Source organism: Rhinopithecus roxellana, chromosome 19 (assembly GCF_007565055.1).
Source record: "Rhinopithecus roxellana isolate Shanxi Qingling chromosome 19, ASM756505v1, whole genome shotgun sequence".
NCBI classification, from domain to species: domain Eukaryota; kingdom Metazoa; phylum Chordata; class Mammalia; order Primates; family Cercopithecidae; genus Rhinopithecus; species Rhinopithecus roxellana.
The window spans coordinates 74,832,174-74,855,283 of NC_044567.1; the positions used below are offsets into that span (position 1 = coordinate 74,832,174).

At 41.6% G+C, this 23,110-nt stretch overlaps 1 protein-coding gene across 2 annotated transcripts in view; it reads left to right on the forward strand.

Annotated features, from left to right (window-relative positions):
• The window catches only part of LOC104668932 (leucine-rich repeat-containing protein 37A3-like), a 43,467-nt gene that overhangs the window by 11,386 nt on the left and 8,971 nt on the right, over positions 1 to 23,110 (forward strand). The window contains exons 6-9 of one of the 2 annotated variants that reach the window (XM_030923046.1): positions 177 to 257; positions 16,250 to 16,321; positions 16,895 to 16,969; positions 22,605 to 22,741. In XM_030923046.1, coding sequence (XP_030778906.1) covers positions 177 to 257; positions 16,250 to 16,321; positions 16,895 to 16,969; positions 22,605 to 22,741 — 365 coding nt within the window. The remainder of the gene's footprint in view (positions 1 to 176; positions 258 to 16,249; positions 16,322 to 16,894; positions 16,970 to 22,604; positions 22,742 to 23,110) is intronic. The other variant, XM_030923045.1, reaches the window with a different exon arrangement.

Sequence of the window (23,110 nt, forward strand, 5' to 3'; positions counted from 1 at the left end):
TTAAAGTATAAATCATAAGCCAGAATCTTTCACAGTGAGATTTCCTTAGTGCATACAGGAAGGATTGAGGTTATGTTCCATCCTATATAAATTAGAATCATGGCAAAGGATATATGTTCTGAAATTATTTTTTTTTTTCCTTTGGCTTATGTGTTTTTTTTTCTTTTTTCTTTTAGAAATCTTGGTTGCAATTTACTCACAGAACTGAGCTTTGGAACATTTCAAGCCTGGCACGGAATGCAGTTTTTACACAAGTTGTAAGTGAAATAGAAGATGAATACATGTAAAGAACTATTTATGTATAAAAACTCATACAATTATTGGTTAGCTGGGTATAATCCCATTACGAACTCTGAAAAGTATGTCTTAAGATTCATTCATTTTTCTCAAATGGGGAAACTAAGGTACAAAGAGGCCAAGAGACGTATATAGCTTATACATGATCTGCTCTGCTTGTCCTAGTTCTGACCTATAGCATGGGCAAGAAAAGGCTTCAAAGAAGTGACCCTCAAATTAGTCTTGTTGCTGGGCTCAGGCCTGTAATCCCAGAACTTTGGAAGCCAAGGCGGGCAGATCACCTGAGGTCAGGAATTCAACACCAGCCTGGGCAACATAGTAGGGCAACCCCGTCCCTACTAAAAATACAAGAAAATTAGCCGGGTGTGGTGGTGCAGTTTTTTGCTCCCTGGAGGACTTTGTGTTAAGTTTCCTTCCTTGCAGCTAAATGTTGCAGCCATTGAAGCAGTTAGAAACTATGCATATGAGCAGGAATCAAAGTTAAATCCAAAGTGTAGGGCCGGGCGTGGCGGCTCACACCTGTAATCCCAGTACCTTGGGAGGCCGAGGTGGGAGGATCACTTGAGATCAGGAGTTTGAGACCAGCCTGGCCAACATGGCGAAACCCCGTCTCTACTAAAAATACAAAAATTAGCAGGTCGTGGTGGCAGGCGCCTGTGATCCCAGCTATCGGGAGTCCGAGGCACAAGAATGACTTGAACCCGGGAGGTGGAAGTTGCAGTGAGCCGAGATTGTGCCCCTGCACTCCAACCTCCCCACCAGGCTGGTCTTGAACTCCTGTGATCTCAGGTGATCCGCCCCCCTCAGCCTTCCAAAGTGCTGGGGTTACAGGTGTGAGCCACCATGTCTGGCCAAGATGCTTTTTATGTTAAGCTATCGTGCAAAAAAAATTTTTTTCTAAAGAAAATACATCACTGTATCTTTTTTTTTTTTTTTTTTTTTGAGACGGAGTCTCGCTCTGTCCACCGGGCTGGAGTGCAGTGGCGCGATCTCGGCTCACTGCAAGCTCTGCCTCCTGGGTTCACGCCATTCTCCTGCCTCAGCCTCCCTAGTAGTTGGGACTACAGGGGCCAGCCACCGCACCCAGCTAATTTTTTGTATTTTTAGTAGAGATGGGCTTTCTCCGTGGTCTCGATCTCCTGACCTTGTGATCCGCCCTCCTTGGCCTCCCAAAGTGCTGGGATTACAGGCGTGAGCCACCACGCCCGGCCACATCACTGTATCTTAATCCCATATACGTTCTTGACTACTCTTCTACCATAAGTGCAAAAATTCTATGATTTCTCTGTAGAACATACCCAGCAAATCAGAGTGGGTATGTTCAATGGCCTGAAGGGGACTTTAGACTCAAGGTGAAGATTCTCCTTGACATCTGACTTTAGAAAAGAATTTCCACCTCTCTTGTGGTTCAGAAATCTAGTTTCACACAGTTCATTTTGAGGTAGAGGGAGGCATTCAGGATGTGTCTAAACTAGAGCAGCAGTTTCTGCAGATGCTCCTCTCTGTCCTCATTAATTTGCTGATGCCTAACTTAGGAAAAGGACACTGAGGGTCTGTTTCTCTTTAGCCCTCACAACAGAGAACAGGCTCATTAGGTCCCTCCACCAACAGGTTTAGGGAGCATCAATACAAATGGCTTAAACTCACCACCTTTACTAAGCACTTTATAACACTGGGAGTCCCTCATAAAAATCTGGTGGCCAGGAGCGGTGGCTCATGCCTGTAATTCCAGCACTTTGGAAGGCTGAGGTGGGTGGATCACCTGAGGTCAGGGGTTCAAGACCAGCCTGACCAACATGGTGAAACCCTGTCTCTACTAAAAATACAAAAATTAGTTGTGCATGGTGTTGGGCACCTGTAATCCTAGCTACTCAGGAGGCCGAGGCAGGAGAATCACTCGAAACCAGGAGGCAGAGGTTGCAGTAGCCGAGATCGCACTATTGCACTGCAGCCAGGGCAACAGAGTGAGACTCTGTCTCAGATCATCATCATCATCATCATCATCATCATCATCATCATCATCATCATCATCATCTAGCCAGCTTCACTACAATTATGTGGGAAATGCCAGGAAAGCACTGGAATCACAGTTGATAAAAATTAATGAATTCACTCAGAAACATTCACTGAGTGCCATGTCCATTTGTGCCAGGTACTCTATTAAGCGCCGGGGGTAAAATATCCATCTCAAAGACACACCAAGATGAGGACTTTGTCCCCAAGGGACTTTCATTCCTCAAGGAGGAAGCAGATGCTGATGGGAAAACATACGAGAGCCATGTGGGGATCTGTACAGCAGGGTGACCAGGGGAGGACAAAGCAGGAATGGGTGGTGGGTAAGAAAGACTTGAGGAGACACTAACTTGCTTATCTCGAGTTTCTGTGTTCATCTTAAACAACAGAAAAAGGCATTTGCTTCATGGTGATGAAAAAATCAGAGCCAGCTGATACTGGAAATTAATCCTCATTTCATATAAACAGAATAGAGCTGAACCCTTCAAACTAAGTCACAGTTACTTTCAGAGATTGGCACAAGGGTCTCAACACACCAAGTGTCTTAGGGGCTGGGCTCCTTTGTTTGGGGTCAGATCTTTCTGGTAAACAAAGCTACACTGCAGAGTCATATTTGGCACATGTGACCTATAGGCCCATTGCATTTCTTTCCAAAGGCAAATTGCCAAGGGAAGGTGCCAGTAATTTTATGACCAGTATGACACCATTTTGTGGTGTTTGTAAGTTGAAACAATATTTTCCCGGCACTACATAAGTTTGTAAAAAACAAAAAGAAGAGGCCCCAGCTGTGGTTGCTCGATGATGAATTGAAGAGAGCCTAAGCTTCAGGGCTTCTCACTTGCATAGGCCCTTCCAAGGTCCTGGGAGGGCCCCTGGGAATTTTTGTATTCATAATTTATGTTTTTACTAGATAAGGTTCAGGCCCCACAAAATCCTGAAATCATCCCTGGGTTCCAATAGTTACAGCATAGCAAATCTCTTGAATGAAGCCTCTATGTTAATTGACAAATACTGACTGGCCAAGTTAGCAGTGTGATAGGGTCAGTCTATGTTGAATCTGAAATCCATCTCAAAGACAAACCAAGAGCTTATTAGTGGACTTAACTGGGTTCTGCTGGCCTAAGTGCAGTAAAGCCAAACAACCATATCGAGGTTTTGCATTGGGGAAAGGAGGACATTTATTTGCAGGGCATCCAAGCAAGAAGGACCAGGCAGCTAACTATCAGAGACCCCCTCTGAGTGGGGCAATAATCTTACTTCTTACAGAAGAAATCAGGAATGAAATGGTTTATGGAAAAGCAGCAATGGTTGATAATTCTAAATGTTAAGTAAGTTTATATTTTTTCCCTGCCTTTAAAGTGTTTCTCCTTCATTCCCATACACAGGTCGAGACCAATGGCTTATTTTTAAAAATTCTCTTAGTCACTTCATTGGTTCTAATAATAATATTAGAAACTGGATGACTTTGCAGTGTAGAAAGGCTATACTTTATTCAGATAGAGCACATTCACATATTGGCTTGTCTGTGGCGCATCAATATCATGCCAAGAATGTAAGCCCTAAGAGAGAATAAGAGCAAAATTCAGGCTTTATCCTTATTGAATTATTTATCCCACTCTTAGAATATTAGTGAGGTATGTGTGGCCACCCTGTGATGGCAAATTGAGCTTCGGTCACAAACATGCCTTGTTGTGCCCCCCAGTCTACTGACATCAGCTTCCTTTACACAGCGGTAGATGCACAGAAGTGTGCACAGTTGAGGGTGTTGTCACTATGCTTTGGTATGTATTGGAACCCTGGCAGCTGCTTCCCTGGTTCAGAGAGGCGTAAACATTACAGATGAAAACAACAACTGGGGTCTGTCCTTTGGGGTGATTTAGGGTGGCTGTTTAAATTTGTAATGGTTGAAAAGTCTTGAGATTGTCACACGTAGCAACTCTTATACTTTTCTTCTCAGCTGCAGCTTATTCTTCTCACCTGTGTAACAAGCTGTCTTCTGTTCTCACAGAAGCTTAGTTAGCATTTCTTCCTCTGCCCCATAGCATTTTTTCAGTACTTACATTTACTAGGTCCTGTTTAGGTTGTAGGCACCTAAGTACTTACACAAGTGAGATAACATGTCTGAAGTTCTTAGAACAGTGCTTGGCATACGGTAAATGCTCCATACGTGTTACCTCCTATGATATCTCACTTTCATTTTTCCAACAACTCTTGCGATGCAGTTATTATTATCATTTCTGTTTTCCAGATGAGGAAGTTGAAACTCAGAGATGCTAGGTAATTTGCTTAGGTCACATGGCTAATAAGTGGCAGAACCACTTACAAGCTTTGCAAGTAATTTTCGAAGCAGCTCTTAGTTCCCCTGTAATAGGAGCTGAATGATGACAGTGTGGCTTTGTGCGCATTGTATCTTACTTTCTAACTTGAATAGGACTTTTAGAGCAGTGAGCTCCGTTTCCCTCTGAGAATCCCATGCTTCCAGAGCTCCTGGCTGTATGAGCTCTGGGCATCCCCAGGGTTCATGCTCACTGGTCAGTGCTGGTATGACATTATGGCTGAGCACCGGCACTGTGTCCAGTGCATTGCTAGGCACTATACACATGCTCTTTCATTGCTTCCTCAACTGCCTTGTGATGTAAATGCTACCCAAAAAGGCTAATGTGCATTACTCAAGTCACTTCACCAGAAAGTGACAGAGCCAGAATTCAAACCCAGGTCTGCCAGATTCCAGGTCCCTTGCTGCTTCTCTTGTTCCTCATTTTCAGGGAGTCTTCTTCAAGGTTATTCTCAGGACTTTGATTAAGATATAGGCTCACAGCTCGGCATGGTGGCTTATGCCTGTAATCCCAGCACTTTGGGAGGCCAAGGTGGGTGGATCACTTGAGCTCAGGAGTTCAAGAACAGCCTGGCCAACATGGTAAAACCCCGTCTGTACTAAAAATACAAAAACTAACCGGGCATGGGGACGGGCAACTATAATCCCAGCTACTCTGAAGGCTGAGGCAGGAGAATCACTTGAATCCAGGAGGTGAAGGTGGCAGTGAGCCAAGATCACACCATTGCACTCCAGCCTGGGCAACAGAGTGAGACTTCGTCTCAAAAAAAAAAAAAAAAAAAAAGCTCACCATTTCAGATTCTCTAGACTTTGCTCCTGAGAAAGGAGGGTTTACGTGATGCAGTTCGAGGTCTTGTATTGATCAGCTTGGTGTGGGGACATGTGTTTTCATGACTCATGAACCTATGTAGATGAGTAAAGAGGTTACTTTCTCCCCAAGTACATCACACATATTGGATGAGGGTCTAGGTCATCTGCTTATTTCTTTGACTACCTTCCTCCATGGAACCAGTTTTCCCTGACTGCCTTGGGATTCTAGCATAGATCATTTTGGAGTTTGTCATTTACATTTGTTTTCGTGGCCGCTTTGGACATTTTTTCAGCTAACGCTGTTAGGGTTTCAGTACATTTAAGACAATGATGACATGCTCCAGTCCTTTCATCTCTGTCTCCTCAGTTAACAGAAAGGAAACGTAGCCTATCTCTCTGGACCTAAACAGAGGAATTTGGAGAAAAAAAATAAAAATAAAAAACAGGCAAGAAATGTTCCCTTATTTTGTGAGCTACCTTTATTCTGTCCCATTGTTCTACAGCAAAAAGCTTGTACAAAAAATTTGTTTTCCTCGTCTAATAAGGCATATTTTAAAAAATTATTTAGAGCAATACTTCTTAAACTTTGACTCTGAGACTGTCTTTGAGACCAAAAAAAGCTTGCCACATTTTACTCCCATAAAGATACCAAAAAGGCGATGGACTGGGAGTCAGTGCACCTTAGTTTAATGTACAAAATGAAAGACTTGAACCGGAAATGGAAATGATCTACTGTGAAGCTAAAAACAGTTAAGGCCAGGTGCTGTGGCTCACGCCCGTAATCCCAGCACTTTAGGAGGCCAAGATAGGCGGATTGCTTGAGCCCCAGGAGTTCAAGATCAGCCTGGGCAACAAAGTGAGACCCTGATCTCTACTAAAAGACTTTTTAAAAGTGGAAACATAAATATATATAAGTAGAAACATTCATATCATTTGGTTTGTGGAAAACAGTTGCTGTAGAGTCCTCAAACTTGAGCCGTTAAGCCGGTTCCCACTCAGTCTCCCCATGGCCCAGGCACCACCTTAGTCAAGAAAAGAATGCCTTAGAACAGGAGAAATATAGGAGAATATCGAGTGACCCTATATTTTGATTTCTTCAGGGACAAATGCAAACATCCTAATGTCAGTTTGAGAAGAGCTTCCTAGTTCAGAGGTAATGCTGAGCTTAAGGCTATGGATGAGCTGTCAAGAAAGACGGAAGGTTGGAGAGTGAGATTATTTTGGTGGAAAGATAACAAACTTGGCTAAGTTGTTTTGGGTACATATTGCTTTGTAGTCATTATTATTATTATTATTATTTTTTAATAGAAACAGGATCTCACTATGTTATCCAGGCTAGTCTCAAACTCCTGGGCTCAAGCTATCCTTCTACTTCAGCCTCCCAAAGTGCTGAGATTACAGGCTTGAGTTGCTGTGCCCAGCCTACATTCATTTTTAATAGCTGGGAGGAAAGTGGGCAGGGGAAGATAGAGAAGGAGGGGGTAGCCGACTTGCACAAAGCCCACCAGTGGTCTTACAGGTTTTCATGCCAAAAAAAAGTACGAAGGGTATTTAAAGCCCCAGTTTGAGAATCCATACTTAACCAGTCAGGTGGCACTCACATTCTTTCTTTCTCTTTGTAACATCATCTTATTGAATATTAGTGTTACAGAACAAGTTAATGGCACTAAAATACCATCTGGAATAGGAAGAGGAGGGGGATCACAAGGCAGGACGACTGTGTGGCTCCCAGCCTCGCCACTGACTCACTCTGACCATGGTCAAGGGAGAGTGAGTCTTCACTCCTTTTTTCCATCTGCCAGCATGTTTAGTCTTCTGGCACCTGGTGTTCTATACAATACAACATGCTTCTTTGTGTTAAATTGAGACATGATCCACATACCATCAAGGCAGTATTATAAAGTGGAGAATTCAATGGTGGTTAGTATATTCACAAGGTTGTATGGCAAACAATCACCATTATCTAACCCCAGAACATTTTCATCATCCCGAAAAGAAACATGGTAACCATTAGCCGTCACTCCCCGTTGCTGTCTTCCCTCAGGCCCAGGTAAGTACTAATCTACTTTGAGTCCCTGTGGATTTGCCTATTCTAGATCTTTCATATAAATGAATCATACAGTATGTGGCCTTCTGTGTCTGGTTTCTTTTCACAAAGCATGTTGTTTCTAAGGTCCTCCCACGCTGCAGCATGTATCATTCCTTTGCAAGGCTGAGTGATATTCCATTGTACGGAGCCATCACTATATCACTTCATCCATTCATCACTTAGTGGACATTTGGGTTGTCTCTACTTTCTTCTGGCTTTTATGAATAATGCTGCTATGGACATGCATGTACTTGTTTTTGTGTGGACATGTTTTTCATTCTAGGGTGCATCCCTAGCAGAATTGCTAGATCATATGGCTACTCTTACATTTAGCTTTTTGAGAACCTGTCAAACTGTTTTCCACAGTGGCTGCTCCATTTTTTTTATTTTTTATTTTTTTATTTTTTTTATTGAGACGGAGTCTTGCTCTGTCACCCAGGCTGGAGAGCAATGACGCAATCTCAGCTCACTGCAAGCTCCGCCTCCCGGGTTTACGCCATTCTCCTGCCTCAGCCTCCCGAGTAGCTGGGACTCCAGGCGCCCGCCACATCGCCGGGCTAATTTTTTGTATATTTAGTAGAGACGGGGTTTCACCGTGTTGGCCAGGATGGTCTCGATCTCCTGACCTTGTGATCCACCCGTCTCGGCCTCCCAAAGTGCTGGGATTACAGGCTTGAGCCACCACTCCCGGCCCGCTGCTCCGTTTTACACTTCCACCTGCAACGTTTGAGGGTTTCAGTTTCTCCGTGTCTTTTGTCAACACTGTCATTTTCTATCTCTTCTCATTATAGCCATCCCAGTGAGTGTAAGGTAGTATCTAGTATCTCGCTGTGGTTTTTGATGGATATTTCCCTAATGATTTACGACACTGAACATTTTTTATGTGCATATGGGCCATTTATATATCTTCTTTGAAGAAATATTCAAATTCTCTCCCCGTTTGTCTTTTTATTGAATTACAAGAATTCGGTATATCTTCGGGACACTCTGGATATCAGACCTTAACAGATAATTTGCCTGTATTTTCTCATCCTGTGAGTTCTGTGACTTTCTTGACAGTGTCCTTTGATGCACAAAAGTTTTTAATTTTCTTAAAATCTAATTTATTTTTCCTTTGGTTGTTTGTACTTTTGGGGTCATGTTTGTGTATAAAATGTCTTATTCTTCTTTAAGAAGGTTCAGGGTTTGGTTTTAAATCCGGCTGTGTACCTTTCATCAGTCTGACATTCCTTTCACCGTGTCAGGCTGCCTTCAGCTAGTAATACTTCATTAAATTCAAAAGACAAAATTGTTTTGAACGAAAAAAAATCCAGTTCGGAGAAGAAAAAACTGTTGTCTAATTTAGGGTAATGAGATTTACCCCCATGTTTTCATCTAAGACTCTTACCATTTTGGCTCTTACATTTAGGTATTTGACATATTTTGCATTAATTTTTATAATCGTGTGAGGTGTAGGGGTTCCACCTTCATTATTTTGCCACATAGATGTTCAGTTGTTCCACCACCATTAAAAAAAAAAAATTATCCACATTGAATTGTTTTAGGACCCTTGTCAAAAATCAATTTGCCATAAATGCGAGAGTTTATTTCTGGGTTGTCAATTCTATTCTGTTGATTTATTTGTCTGTCTATATTCCAGTATCACACTGTGATTGCTGTAGATTTGATTTGGGTTTTGAAATTGGGACATTTGAGTCTTTCCACTTTGTTATTTTGCAAGATTATTTTGCTATTTTGGGTGCCTTAAATTGCCATAGAATTTTAGAACTAGCTTGTCACTTTCTGGAAAGAAGCCAGCTGGGATTTTGATAAGAATTGTGCTGACAATAGCAAAGACATGTAATCAATCTAAATGTCCAACCTAAATGCTATGTTATTCCTATTCCAATACTTTGCAATATATGCAGCTTTTTAGAAAGAGGATGTGTTAGCAGGGCACAGTGGTTCACGCCTGTAATACCAGCACTTTGGGAGGCCGAGGCAGGCGGATGGCCTGAGGTCAGGAGTTAAGAGACCAGCCTGGCCAACATGGTGAAACCCTGTGTCTACTAAAAGTACAAAAATTAGCGGGTCTAGTGGCAGGTGCCCATAATCCCAGCTACTTGGGAGGCTGAGGCAGGAGAATCGCTTGAACCCGGGAGGTGGAGGTTGCAGTAAGCCGAGGTCACGCCACTGCACTCAAGCCTGGGCGATAGAGCGAGACTCTAATGATTAGAGACAGGGTTTCAGCATGTTGATCAGGCTGGTCTCGAACTCTTGACCTCAGATCATCTGCTTGCTTCAGCCTCCCACAGTGCTGGGATTACAGGTGAGAGTCACCGTGCCCGGCCAATAAATGAAAACTAAGTCAAAAAAAAAAATTGTAGTGAAACCATAGATCAGTTTGGAGAATCGCACTATTATTATCTGATCCATGAATACAGAATACTCTGTTGAAATTTGGTTTGCCAGATTTTGTCAAGCATTTTTCCATCTACATTCATAAGAAATACTGGTCTGTAATTTTGTGTGTGTGATGTCTTTAGTTTAGATACCAGGGTAATATCACCCTCATAGAATAAGTTAGGAAATGTTCTCTCCTCATCTATATTTTGAAAGACTTTATGAAGGATCCGTGTTAATTCTTCTTTAAGTATTTGGTAGATTGACCAGTGAAGCTGCCTGCTGGTCTTCAGCTTTTCTTTATGGAAAGTTTTTTGATTACTACCTCAATCTCTTTACTTGACGTAGGTCTGTCTATTCAGATTTTCTGTTTTTTCTCAAGTCAGTTTCAGTAGTTGATATCTTTATGGTAATGTGTCTATTTCATCCAGATTATCTAATTATTAGCATATATTCTTTATATATATAAAATCCTTTTTATTCATATTATAATCCTTGTTATGTCTCTAAGAACAATAGTAATGTTCCCTCTTTCATTCCTAATTTTAATAATTTGATCTTCTGTATCTGTGCAGTGCAGTGGCTCACGCCTGTCATCCTAGCATTTTGGGAGGCTGTGGTGGGAGGATTGCTTCAGCCTAGGATTTCAAGGCCAGCCGGGGCAACATACTGAGACCTCATCTCTACAAAAAAATTTAAAAATTAGCTGAGCGTGGTGGCACACGCCTGTAATCACAACTACTCAGGTGGCTAAGGCAGGAGGATCACTTGATGTCGGGAGGTCGGGGCTGCAGTGAGCCATGATTGTGCCACTGCACTCCAGCCTGGGAAACAAAGTGAAACCCTGTCTTGAAAAATGAAAAATAAAAAAACAAAATGTTTGTGGCCAGATGCAGTGGTGCATACCTATAATCCCAGTACTTTGGGAGGCCAAGGAAGGAGGATTGCTTGAGACCAGGAGTTCAAGACCAGCCTGGGCAATATAGTGAGACCCTATCTCTAAAATTTTTTTTTACAATTAGCCAAGTGTGGTGGTGCTCACCTGTGGTCTCAGCTACATCTTAATTTTATAACATTGTAGTTCAGATTAATACCAACTTTGTTTCAATAGTATATACAAACTTTGCTTCTCTAAGGCTCCACTCTCACCCCCTCCTTTATCCTGTTGTCACACATTACATCTTTATACACTTTATGTTCATCAACTAGATTTATAATTATTGCATTATGGAAGTATCTTTTTCTTATTTTTTTTTCTTTATTTTGGGACAGAGTCTCGCTCTGTTGCCCAGGCTGGAGTGCAGTGGCACAGTCTTGACCCACTGAAACCTCTGCCTCCCAGGTTCAAGCGATTCTAGTGCCTCAGCCTCCTGAGTAGCTGGGACTGCAGGCACGTAACACCATGCCTAGCTAATTTTTGTTTTTTCAGTAGAGACAGGGTTTCACCATGTTTCCCAGGCTGGTCTCAAACTCTTGACCTCAAGTGATCCTCCAGCCTCAGCCTCCCAAAGTGCTGGGATTATAGGCTCAGCCACTGCACCCAGCCAATGCTTTTTATTTCTTTGTGCAGATTCACATTAGTACTTCATATAGGACAGGTCTCTTAGCCACAAAGTCTCTCCGTTTTTATTTATCTAGAATATCTTAATTTCTCTTCCTTCAAAGGTAGTTTTGCCAGGTATAGAATTATTGTTTGACAGCTTCTTCAGCACTTTGAACATGCCGTTTCAGTGCCTTTTGTCCTCCACTGTTGTGTGTGGTTTTGTTTTCAGACAGGGTCTTGCTGTGTTACCCAGGCTGGAGTGCAGTGGTGCAGCCACTCACCGCTTCCACCTCCCAGGCTCAAGCAATCCTGTCACCTCAGCCTCCTGGGTAGCTGCGAGTACAGGCATGCGCCACCACAGCCAGCTTTTAAAAAATTTTTTGGAGACAGGGTTTTACTATATTGCCCGTGCTGGTATCCAACTCCCGACTTCAAGCAATTCTTGAACCTCAAGCCTCCCAAAGTACTGGGATTACAGGTGTGAGCAACCATGCCCAGCACCTCCTTTGTTTTTGAAGAGAAATCAGCTATTAATCTTACTGAGGATCCCTTGTATGTGATGAGTTGCTTTTCTCTTGCTGCTTTCAAGATATTGTCTTTGGCTTCTGTCAGTTTGATTATAGTATGTTAAGATGTGGATCCCTGAGTTTTTCTAAACTACTTGTACTTTCTTGAGCTTCTTGAATACACAGAGTGTCTTTCATACCGTTTGGGAAGTTTGGGGCCATTATTTCTTCAAATGTTCTTTCTCCTTTTTTCTGTTTTTCTTCTCCTTCTGGGACTCTCATTATGTGAATGTCAGTAAGCTTGATGCTGTGTTCCACAAACAGGTCTCTGAGATTCCATTCACTTTCATTCATGTTTGTTTCTGTTCCTCAGAGTAAATAATCTAAATTGACCTTCTAGTTCCCAATTCTTTCTTCTGCCTGCTGTAATGTGCCATTGAGAACTTCTGGTAATTTTTCCATTTCAGTTACCATACTTTTCAACTCTAGAATTTCTATTTGGCTTCTTTTTATGGTTTCTGTCTCTTTATTGATATTCTCTATTTGATGAGACATTGCTTTCATACTTTCCTTTAGTTCTCTAGTTTACAGAACTGAATGGTTTCTCTTATCTCTTTGAATATAGTTTAAATAGCTAAATTAAATCTTTCTCTAGGCCAGGCATGGTGGCCTGTGCCTATAATCCCAGCACTTTGGGAGGCTGAGGTTGAGGCTGGGAGTTCAAGACCAGCCTGGGCAACTGAGCAAGTCCCCACCTCTACAAAAAAAAAATTTTTTTGTCTAGTAAGTCTAACATCTGGTCTTTCTCAGGGACAATTTCTGCTTATTTCTCGCCCCCACCACGTGTATGGACCATACTTTGTTATCTTGCATCTTTCATAAATTTTTGTTGAAAATTGAGTATTTTAAATAATATAATGTAGCAATTCTGAAAATCAGATCCATGCTCCCAGGGTTTCATGTTACTGCTGCTTGTGCTAGTAGTTGCTATTTATTTAGTGACTTTTCTGAACTTCTTCGGTAAAGTCTTGCGTTATATATCATGTGTGCCCACTGAAGTCTCTTCTTGGTTAGCTTACCGATCAGCTAGTGATTAAATGGAGGTTTACTTAAATTCCTGGAACTGGTAAGTCTCCTAGTTTTTGCCAAGGGGCTCTGTGTACATGTTGGGGCATACCTTCAGCACTCAGCCAGATAGTTTACAGCCATGCCTTAGCTTTCACTTCTTGCTTTTGCAGAACCTCAAGATCAGTCAGGTGTGAGAGTTTATGAACTTTAGTAGGTCTTCCCTGACCTGTCACTTACAGCATGGTTTTAAATCTCTAAAGGCTCACAGGGCACATGCCTGTATTCCCAGATCTCAGGAGGCAAAGGAAGAAGGATCCTTTTGAGTCCAGGAATTCTGGGCTGTAGCATGCTATGCTGATTGGGTGTCCTCACTAAGTTCAGCATCAGTATGGTGACCTCCCAGGAACAGGAGACCACCGGGTTGCCTACAAAGGGGTGTACCAGCCCCGTTCGGGAATGGAGCAGGTCAGAACTCCCATGCTGATCACTAGTGGGATCGTGCCTGTGAATAGCCACTGCTCTCCAGCCTGGGCAACACAGTGACAGAGAATGTCCCTTAAAAAAAAAGTCGAATTGACCATAGACTAATTAACTATTAATCATGGGAAATGATTAGGGGAAAGACATAAAAAGAGAAGCTGTAATTCTCCTTTTTTTGCTGTATCACCCAGGCTGGAGTGCAGTGGCTTGATCTCGGCTCACTGCAACCTCCGCCTCCCGGGTTCAAGCAATTCTCCTGCCTCAGCCTCCCGAACAGCTGGAACTACAGGCAAGCGTGGCCGTGAACTGCTAATGAGAAATTGTAATTCTCATAGAGGTCCCCCCAGAGGAGTAGAAGAAGGTTGAAAGGCATTTCTGTATTTAGTCTTCTCAACATTAAGGCTGGGCCCAGTGGCTCACACCAGCACTTTGGGAGGCCAAGGCAGGCGGATCACTTGAGATCAGGAGTTCAAGACCAGCCTGGCCAACATGGTGAAACTCCCATCTCTACTAAAAACACAAAAATTAGCCAGGCGTGGCGGTGCATGCCTATAGTCCCAGCTGTTTGGGAGACTGAGGAAGGAGGATTACCTGAGCTTGGGAAGCGGAGGTTGCAGTGAGCCAAGATCACGCCACTGCACTCCAGCCTGGTCAATGGAGCGAGACCCTGTGTGGGTGGGGAGGGGAGGGGAGAGGAGAAAGGAAGGAAAGAAAATAGAAAGAATTAAGGAGGAGGGAAGGAAAAAGAGAATGAAAAAGAATGAAGAACGAAAATAAAAATTAGAAAAAAATGTAAGGTTAAAGTAAACCCTTTTCTCATACAGATTAAACACATGAGTTCAAATCACAGCTTTGCTGCTTAATAGCTGGGTGACCTAGGACAAGTTATATAACCTCTCTGTGCCTCAGTTTCCTCATGTAAAAATAGGGCAATAATAAAGTCTACTACATAAGGTTATCGTGAGGACTAAATGTGAAATGCTGATCCCAAATACCTGGCAACCCAGTAGATACTCACTGTAATAATTATTTGCATAATTTCTCCAGAAGTACAATGATGATTCTTTGGTTAACCTAAAAGCAGATTTTCTTTTATTTCTTCCTGTTTCTTTTTTCTTGTTCACTTTAAAAAATTAAACAGAAAATCGATTCCAGCATTTTGGAATAATAATTTGCATCAAAATGAATTTATTCATTTTATTGACATATAAACAAAATGTCACATGTTTATTCAATAAACACTTGTTAAATGCCTAATACATTTCAGACATCATGCCAGGCGCAGGGATGACAGGGCATGGTGGCGGGCACCTGTAATCCCAGCTCCTCGGGAGGCTGAGGCAGGAGAATTGCTTGAACCGGGGAGGTGGAGACTGCAGTGAGCCGAGATTGCGCCACTGCACTCCAGCCTGAACAACAGAGTAAGACTCCGTATCAAAAAAAAAAAAAAAAAAAAAAAAAAAAAAAAAAAAAAGTGGTCTCTGCCCTCAAGGAGCTCCTAGTCCAGGAGACTGACAAGTGGACAGGTAATTTCTTTTTTTTTTTTTTTTTTTTTTTTTTTTTTGAGATGAAGTCTCGCTCTGTCGCCCAGGCTGGAGTGCACTGGCCAGATCTCAGCTCACTGCAAGCTCCGCCTCCCGGGTTCACGCCATTCTCCTGCCTCAGCCTCCCGAGTAGCTGGGACTACAGGCGCCCGCCACCTCGCCCGGCTAGTTTTTTGTACTTTTTAGTAGAGACGGGGTTTCACTGTGTTAGCCAGGATGGTCTCGATCTCCTGACCTTGTGATCCGCCCGCCTCGGCCTCCCAAAGTGCTGGGATTACAGGCTTGAGCCACCGCGCCCGGCCAGGACAGGTAATTTCTTACATGCAATGTAAGAAAGGCTGTGATGTCATACAAGAAGAAAATGGGAGTAGGGTTTTGATCAGTTCCTACTGTTAGATTTATTCCTTTTTCTTTGGCTATAAAGCAAAAGAATTGGTCCTATGTTTTTTTTAACTGTGCAAATTAAACCGTAAATTTTAAAAACTTTGTAAAGATAAAAGACAAGCAGCCAGCTGCAGTGACTCACGCCTATAATCCTAACAGTTTGGGAGGCTGAGGCAGGTAGATCACCTGAGGTCAGGGGTTCAAAACCAGCCTGGCAAATACAGTGAAACCCCGTCTCTATTAAAAATACAAAAACTAGCTGGGCGTGGTGGCGGGCGCCTGTAATCCCAGCTACTGGGAAGGCTGAGGCAGGACAGGAGAATCGCTTGAACCTCGGAGGCGGAGGTTGCAGCGAGCTGAGATCGAGCCATTGTACTCCAGCCTGGGCAACAAGAGCTTGACTCCATCCTCCCCCACCCCCAAAAAAAGATGAACAACTTGAATTATGGAGGACACTAGAAATACTGTTTCCTACACAGTCAGGGCTTCCTACTAACATAGTCACTTGTAGGGTTTTTGACCTGAAAACTTCCGTGGCATATTTTTTCTTTGCTATACACTTTTTTTCTTTTCCTTGTAGTTCTTCCCCTCGTTCTCTCCTCTACTTCTAGAGACCTGGGTAGTTCCCAGAGGAATAGGGCTTTACAGAGTCTAATGGTGATTTATTAGGTATAAACAGAAAACACTTTTTTCTTTTTTACCTACAAGTTCTATAGCAAAAAATGAATATAAACTTTTCATGCAGTTTCTTTCACACACTGAAAATTCAGGTTATTTTAATTCCATTCCATTTTTCAGAATTCTCAATCGCAATCCTCTGACAACTGTTGAAGATCCGTATCTCTTTAAATTGCCAGCATTAAAATATCTGTAAGTACTATAGCACTCTCATCAGTCATGAGATGATTTATGCTTTTTAAATTTTTATCAAAGCTTAAGTATTTTGTATTTAGGCTAAAATGTCATAATTTAAATTTTAACTGGGTTATTGAAAAAGTTATTGGCAAAGAAAAAAATTAAAGAGGACGTATAATTGTCAAGCCAGCAAGGGAAGAGAAGAGTGTTGAAGAACCAATATAGATTTGGAACATGTAGACACATGGAAGAATATTAATTTGCCAAGAAAGCAAAGGAGAAAAGGTGTTCATTATTCTAAAAACGAAGAAAAGAGTATTAATTTGAAAATGAGAAGATAATGGTTAAAAAAGAAAAAGGTGTAAGTTCTACTCTTGAATATCATGAATTTGATGATGCAAATCAACTTAATCAACTTAAATTTCTTTAATAAGACCTCCCTGGAATTCTACAGCAAATAAACTCTTGAGCTGGCTTGTTTTATAGAGAAACTAAAATGGAAGCAATCACATGTCCTTGAAATGCCTTTTTAAGTACACAATTTTTTATTGGGGTTCATATCATGAATGTTTCTGCTTTCTTCTTCAGAGACATGGGAAAAACGCAAGTTCCACTTACAACACTTAAGAACATTCTCATGATAACTGTTGAACTGGAAAAACTGTAAGTTATTCTCTTCTTAGATTTATTTTCACTTAGATGGTTCTTTAGGTTTTATTATTTTCTTAAGTCAGGTTTATTGAGTTGTAATTTTCATACACTAACATTCAGCCTTTTTAAATGTACAGTTTGATGAGGCTGACAATTTTAGTTTCTCTATAAAACAAGCCAGCTCAAGAGTTTATTTGCTGTAGAATTCCAGGGAGGTCTTATTAAAGAAATTTAAGTTGATTTGCATCATCAAATTCATGATATTCAGTTATAGTTACATAACCACCACCACATTCCCAATATAAAGCATTTCTGATGCCTCAAAAAGGCCCCTCGTGTCCCTTTGTAGTCAATCCCCTCCTCCCACCATCAGCCCCTGTTAGCTACTAATCTGATTTCTGTTCCTATACTTTTGCCTTTGCCAGAATGTCTTATAAATGAAATCATACAGCATGTCGCCTCTTGTGTTTGGCGTCTTTCACATAGCATTTTTTTTTTTTTTTTTTTTGAGACATAGAGTCTCACTCTGTCACCCAGGCTGCAGTGCAGCAGCATGACCTAGGCTCACTGCAACCTCCACCTCCCAGGTTCAAGTGATTTTCCTGCCTCAGCCTCCCGAGTAGCTGGGAATACAGGCGCATGCCACCACTCCTGGCTAATTTTTGTATTTTTAGTAGAGACAAGGTTTCACCATGTTGGCCAGGCTGGTTTCGAACTCCCGACCTCAAGTGATCCGCCTGCCTCGGCCTCCCAAAGTGGTAGGATTACAGATGTGATCCACCTCACCTGGTCTCACTCAGCATAAGTTTTTTTGAGATTCTGCTACCATCCACGTTGTTGCACCCATCACTACAGCTGGCCCTCCACATCTGCAGGTTGCTCATCCATGGATTCAACTAACCATGGATGGAGAATATTTGGAAAAAATAAAATATATAAAACAACAATACAACAATGAAAACAGTAGAAAAGTTGAAATACAGTATAATTATTTACATACCATTTATCCTGTATTAGGTATTTAAAGTATACCTGAGGCTATATACAAACATTATGTCATTTCATATAAGTAGACTTCAGCATCTGTGGACTTTGGTATCTGCAGGGGGTCCTGGAGCCAATCCCCTGCAGACACCGAGGGACAGCTGTTCACTCCTTTTTATTGCTGAGTAAGTGTTCCAGTTGTGTGGAAACCCCATCTCTACTAAAAATACACAAATTAGCCAGGTGTGGTGGCCCACACCTGTAATCCCAGCTACTCTGGAGGCTGAGGCACAAGAAGTGCTTGAACCTAGGAGGTGGAGGTTGCAATGAGCCGAGATTGCACCACTGCACTCCACTCTGGGCGATAGAGTGGGACTCTGTCTCAAAAAAAAAAAAAAAGTAAAAAATAAAAATGTTTTCTGAAGAACAGAAGTTTTTAATTTTGATCAGCTTTAAGTTACCAATTTTTTCTTAAACGGCTTGTGATTTTTTGTTTTTTACCTAAGAAATCTTTAAGAACCTGTTGTTTAATCCAACAACGAAATGATTTTCTCCTATGTCTTCTCCCAGAAATTGTATACATTTAAGTCTATGATCCATTTTGAGTTAATTTGCATATATGATGTGAGGTATCTTTTTTCTTGCAATTTTATTTTTAATTTTTTTGTAGAAACGAGGTCTCACTAATGTTGCCCAGGCTGGTTTCGAACTCTTGGTATCAAGTGATCCTCCTGCCTCACCCTCCCAGAGTGCTGAGATTACAGGCATGAGGCACTGTGCCTGGCCTTCTTTGCAGGATATACATATATATATATCAGCCAGGTGTGGTGGCACACACCTGTAGTCCCAGCTACTAGGGAACCTGAGTCAGGAGGATCACTTGAACCAGGAGGTGGAGGTTGCAGTGAGCCAAGATGGCACCACTGCACTCCAGCCTGCGTAACAAAGCGAGATCCTGTTTTAAAAAGAAAAAAACATATATATATATATATATATATATATATATATATATATATATATATGTGTGTGTGTGTGTGTATATATATATATGCCTGCAGGGCCCTATTGTGAATTTGTTACACAATTACTGCAACTTAAAATAGTGCCACCACCCCCACAATATGGCAAGCTAAATAGAAACTCAGTTATGCTAAGGCTGGTTGAGGGCATTACAGAAGATTAGCATGGAAAGGGCCCTTCATTTCGCACTCTGTTCCATTCATTTTTGTCAGGTCACTTTCTTATCTTCACCACATTGTCAGATCTGTTTTACTGCTCTAGCCCCACTTCCCTCAGTCTCCTGCAGCATCTTCCCTGTCAGCTAGATCCCTTCTTCTCTGGATGAAGTCCTCTTCATCGACCAGCTTTCTCACTTGGTTCTCTAAGACAGTGAGGATCTGTCTGCTTTTGTCTTGACTATTAGGGGATAGGAAAAAGCTCTCATTCTCTGCAACCATTTGTCACTAAGGCCATAAAGACACTGAACTAACTGCCTTATGGGAGTTCATTATTGGAAGTCTTCAAGAATTTACACATTTATATACAAAGTAAGTAGGCCAGTGCATTTGAGTCTTGGCTCATGTGTAATGATCTTTAATGTATATTGAAAAATTATTCTCAATTAAGGATAACATACACCTCAGGTCATTTACAGTCTCAAAGGTTTGTCAGTATACTTAATACTGGGAACAGTTCAGGATTGAAGGAGGGTAAAGAATCATGCAGTAAGTGCAATGTCCTGATGTTTGATTGGATTCTGAATTTTTTTAAGCCATGTTATGATTGGGACATTGTAAAAATGTGTATATGGACTCCATAGTAAACAATGATAATATTAAGTTCCATTGTGTGATAATAGTATTCTGGTTATGTAGGAGAATGCCTTGGTTCTTAGGGGCTGCACACTGAAGTCTTTAATGGTGAAGGGTCATTATGTCTGCAACTGACTCTCACATGGCTTGTCTAGAACACGTGGAGAGCAAATGTGGTAAAGTATTAGCAACTGTTGATACTAGATGAAAGTTATACAGGTGTTCATTATACCATTCAAAAATGCTTTCCAGCCATCCTGTACTTCTAGCTACTCAGGAGGCTGAGGTGGGAGGATCAGTTGAGCACAGGAGGCAGAGGCTGCAGTGAACTGAGACTGCACTGTTGCACTCAGTCTGTGTAACAGAGCGAGACCCGGCCTCAAAACAAACAAAAGAAACACCTTTGTATCAGAGTTAAGGTTGCTGTATAATAAAATGCTGGGTTACGGTTCTGGGTCCAGTCCCCATGAAGATCAGAGGCTTCCACTGGACCCAAAGGAGTAATACTAGTCACTTGTGATTATTTCTCTGTAGGTGTGAAAGATGTGTCAGGCCAACTTATTGGATGCAGTTGTAATCTAAAACTCTATACATTGTATCCCCAACTCATAGACTTCATGTATCCACGAAACACTCTTCTGTCTCCACAGTGTTAACATGGCCCTAATAAAGCCATCCTTTTGGAGGACTCAGAAAAGGCCCCCCACAACCACTGCAACATAATAATTATAGTAGTTGGCCGGGCATGGTGGCTCATGCCTGTAATCCCAGGACTTTGGGAGGCCGAGGCGGGCGGATCACAAGGTCAGGAGATCGAGACCATCCTGGCTAACACGGCGAAACCCTGTCTCTACTAAAAATACAAAAAAAATTACCCAAGCATGGTGGCAGGCGCCTGTAGTCCCAGCTACTCGGGAGGCTGAGGCAGGAGAATGGCGTGAACCCGGGAGGTGGAGCTTGCAGTGAGCCGAGATTGTGCCACTGCACTCCAGTCTGGGAGACACAGCGAGACTCCGTCTCAAAAAAAATAATAATAATAATAATTATAGTAGTTAACTGCTACTGAGCACTCCCTGTGTGCCAGGCATTTTTCAGGTATTGATTTATTTATTCCTCAAAATTCATTAGAGGTAGGTACTGTTATAATGACAAGGCCGAGAAACAGAGATTAAGCAATTTGCCCAAATTCACATTATTAGCAGAGCTGGGATTTAAGCCTAGTCTGGCTGTGGAATCTGTATTCTTAATGTCCATGCTATACTCCCTAAGATTAACCTTTTACTCCAGTTACAGGGATTGTTTTTATCTCTCTGAAACTGCCCCCAATAAGCCATAACAATAAATCAATTAATTGTCTTGGTTATCTCTTCTTCCCAAATTTACATTTTGAATAAAAATTCAAGCATGCCAGAAAGATGAAAGAATAGTATAGAATCCAATCGAAGATCAGGCACTGCATGTCATGTCTTCATTTCCTTTAATCTAAAACATTCCTCTACTTTCTTTGATCTTTCATGACATTGGCCTTTTTTAAGAGTCAAAGATAGTTGTCTTGTAGATTGTCCCACAATGTATATTTGTCGGTTTCCTCATGATGAGATTCAAGTTCAGGTTTTTTGGAAAAATACTGCATAGGTGATGTATCCTTCCTGCCTCGTAACTGCAGGTGGCCTGTAATACTACGTTTGATCACTTGATTAAGGTGATCTTCCAGATCTCTCCATTGTAATTATTTTGCTGGGTGCAGTGGCTCACACTTGTAATCCCAGCACTTCGGAAGGCCGAGATGGCAGGATTGCTTGAGTCCAGGAGTTCTACACCAGCCTGAGCAACATGGTGAAACCCTGTCACTACTAAAAATACAAAAATACAAAAAAATGAAAAAAAAAAAATTAGCTGGTCATGCTGGTGTAAGCCTATACTCCCAGCTACTCAGGGGGCTGAATTTGGAGGATCACTTGAACCCAGCGGGGGTGAGGTATCAATGAGGTATAATTTTGCCACTGTATTTCAGCCTGGGCAACAGAGTGAGACCTTGTCTCATAAAAAAAAAAAAAATACTAATTTTCCCCTTGGTAATAAATAATCTGTGGGTTGGTACTTTGAGTTCGGTGAAGATCCTGTTCTCAAATGTCTTTTCACCCAAATGTGCATCAATGATAATCCTTGTCTGAACGAATTTTTATTACATTGGTGGTTGCAAAGTGACACTTTGTAAAATTCTGTCATTCATTCTACATTTACTAGCTGGCACTATTTTGTTGAAGAAAAACTCTCCCTCTTTCTTTTTGAATATCACTCTTCATGGATTCTTCTTTATATTAACTATGTTGTAACTTATTGTTGTTATTCTTTTGAATGATGGAATTGTCCAGATTTGACTAATGCAATCTGTTATTTTTTAACCCCACAATCCAGGTTAAACTATTTTTAATGCCCAGAGTAATTGATAATATTTCCCACTCCCAACAGGAATTGAGACAGGGACTCCAGAAGTTGGGGACTTACTCAGACTCTTCTTAGAAGTCTACCTTCTTCCTGTGTAGTTTCAGCCAAAAGTGAGACTTTTGAGTTGGGAAGAGATACTTCTGAATTAAACTACTGATCAGTGTCACCCAATTCTAATCCCAACCACCTTTATTCTAGGCGTACCATACTCACTGCCATGCTTACCCTTTGGTTGGGCACCTCTGCCCTCCTTCCTATTGGCCTTCTGGTTCCTACCCGACTGTCCATCCATAAGCTTCAATAACACCTTTTGACCCACCCCTGTGAAAGCATTGGCCTGCCTCCTTTACCTACTCAAGTAACCTCTTTACCACTAATTTATTGTTCTTTGTTTTCATCTCTAGGATCTTACCTAGCCATATGGCCTGCTGCCTCTGCCAGTTTAAAAACGGCATTGAGGCTGTCTGCAAGACAGTCAAGCTGCATTGCAACAGTGCATGTCTGACAAACACCATACATTGTCGTGAGTCCAAATTGCCTGGTGATCAATTATTACATTATTTTAAGTATTTGTTTTTAAACTTTTTATTTATAATGATAAAATTTTAAGCTACTGATATTATTGCTTTATTTTTATTTACTCCTTCAGAGTTAAACTCCCTCAATTTCTGAACTATTCCCTTGCTGAGAGTCAGGTTCTCAGTTATTATTACAAAATTTAATAACAGAACTCTTCCATATGCACAAAGGTCCAAAACAAAGGAATGGGACAGCTAGGGAGCAACATTAACATCCCCACACTGTGTACTGTGCTGTCTGCTTGGTGCTTTGCCCCCAGTGATAATTTCTTCATACAGTGCAATGTAGTTTCTAAGCTGGTTTTATATCCATGAGGTCTCGAGTACTCTCG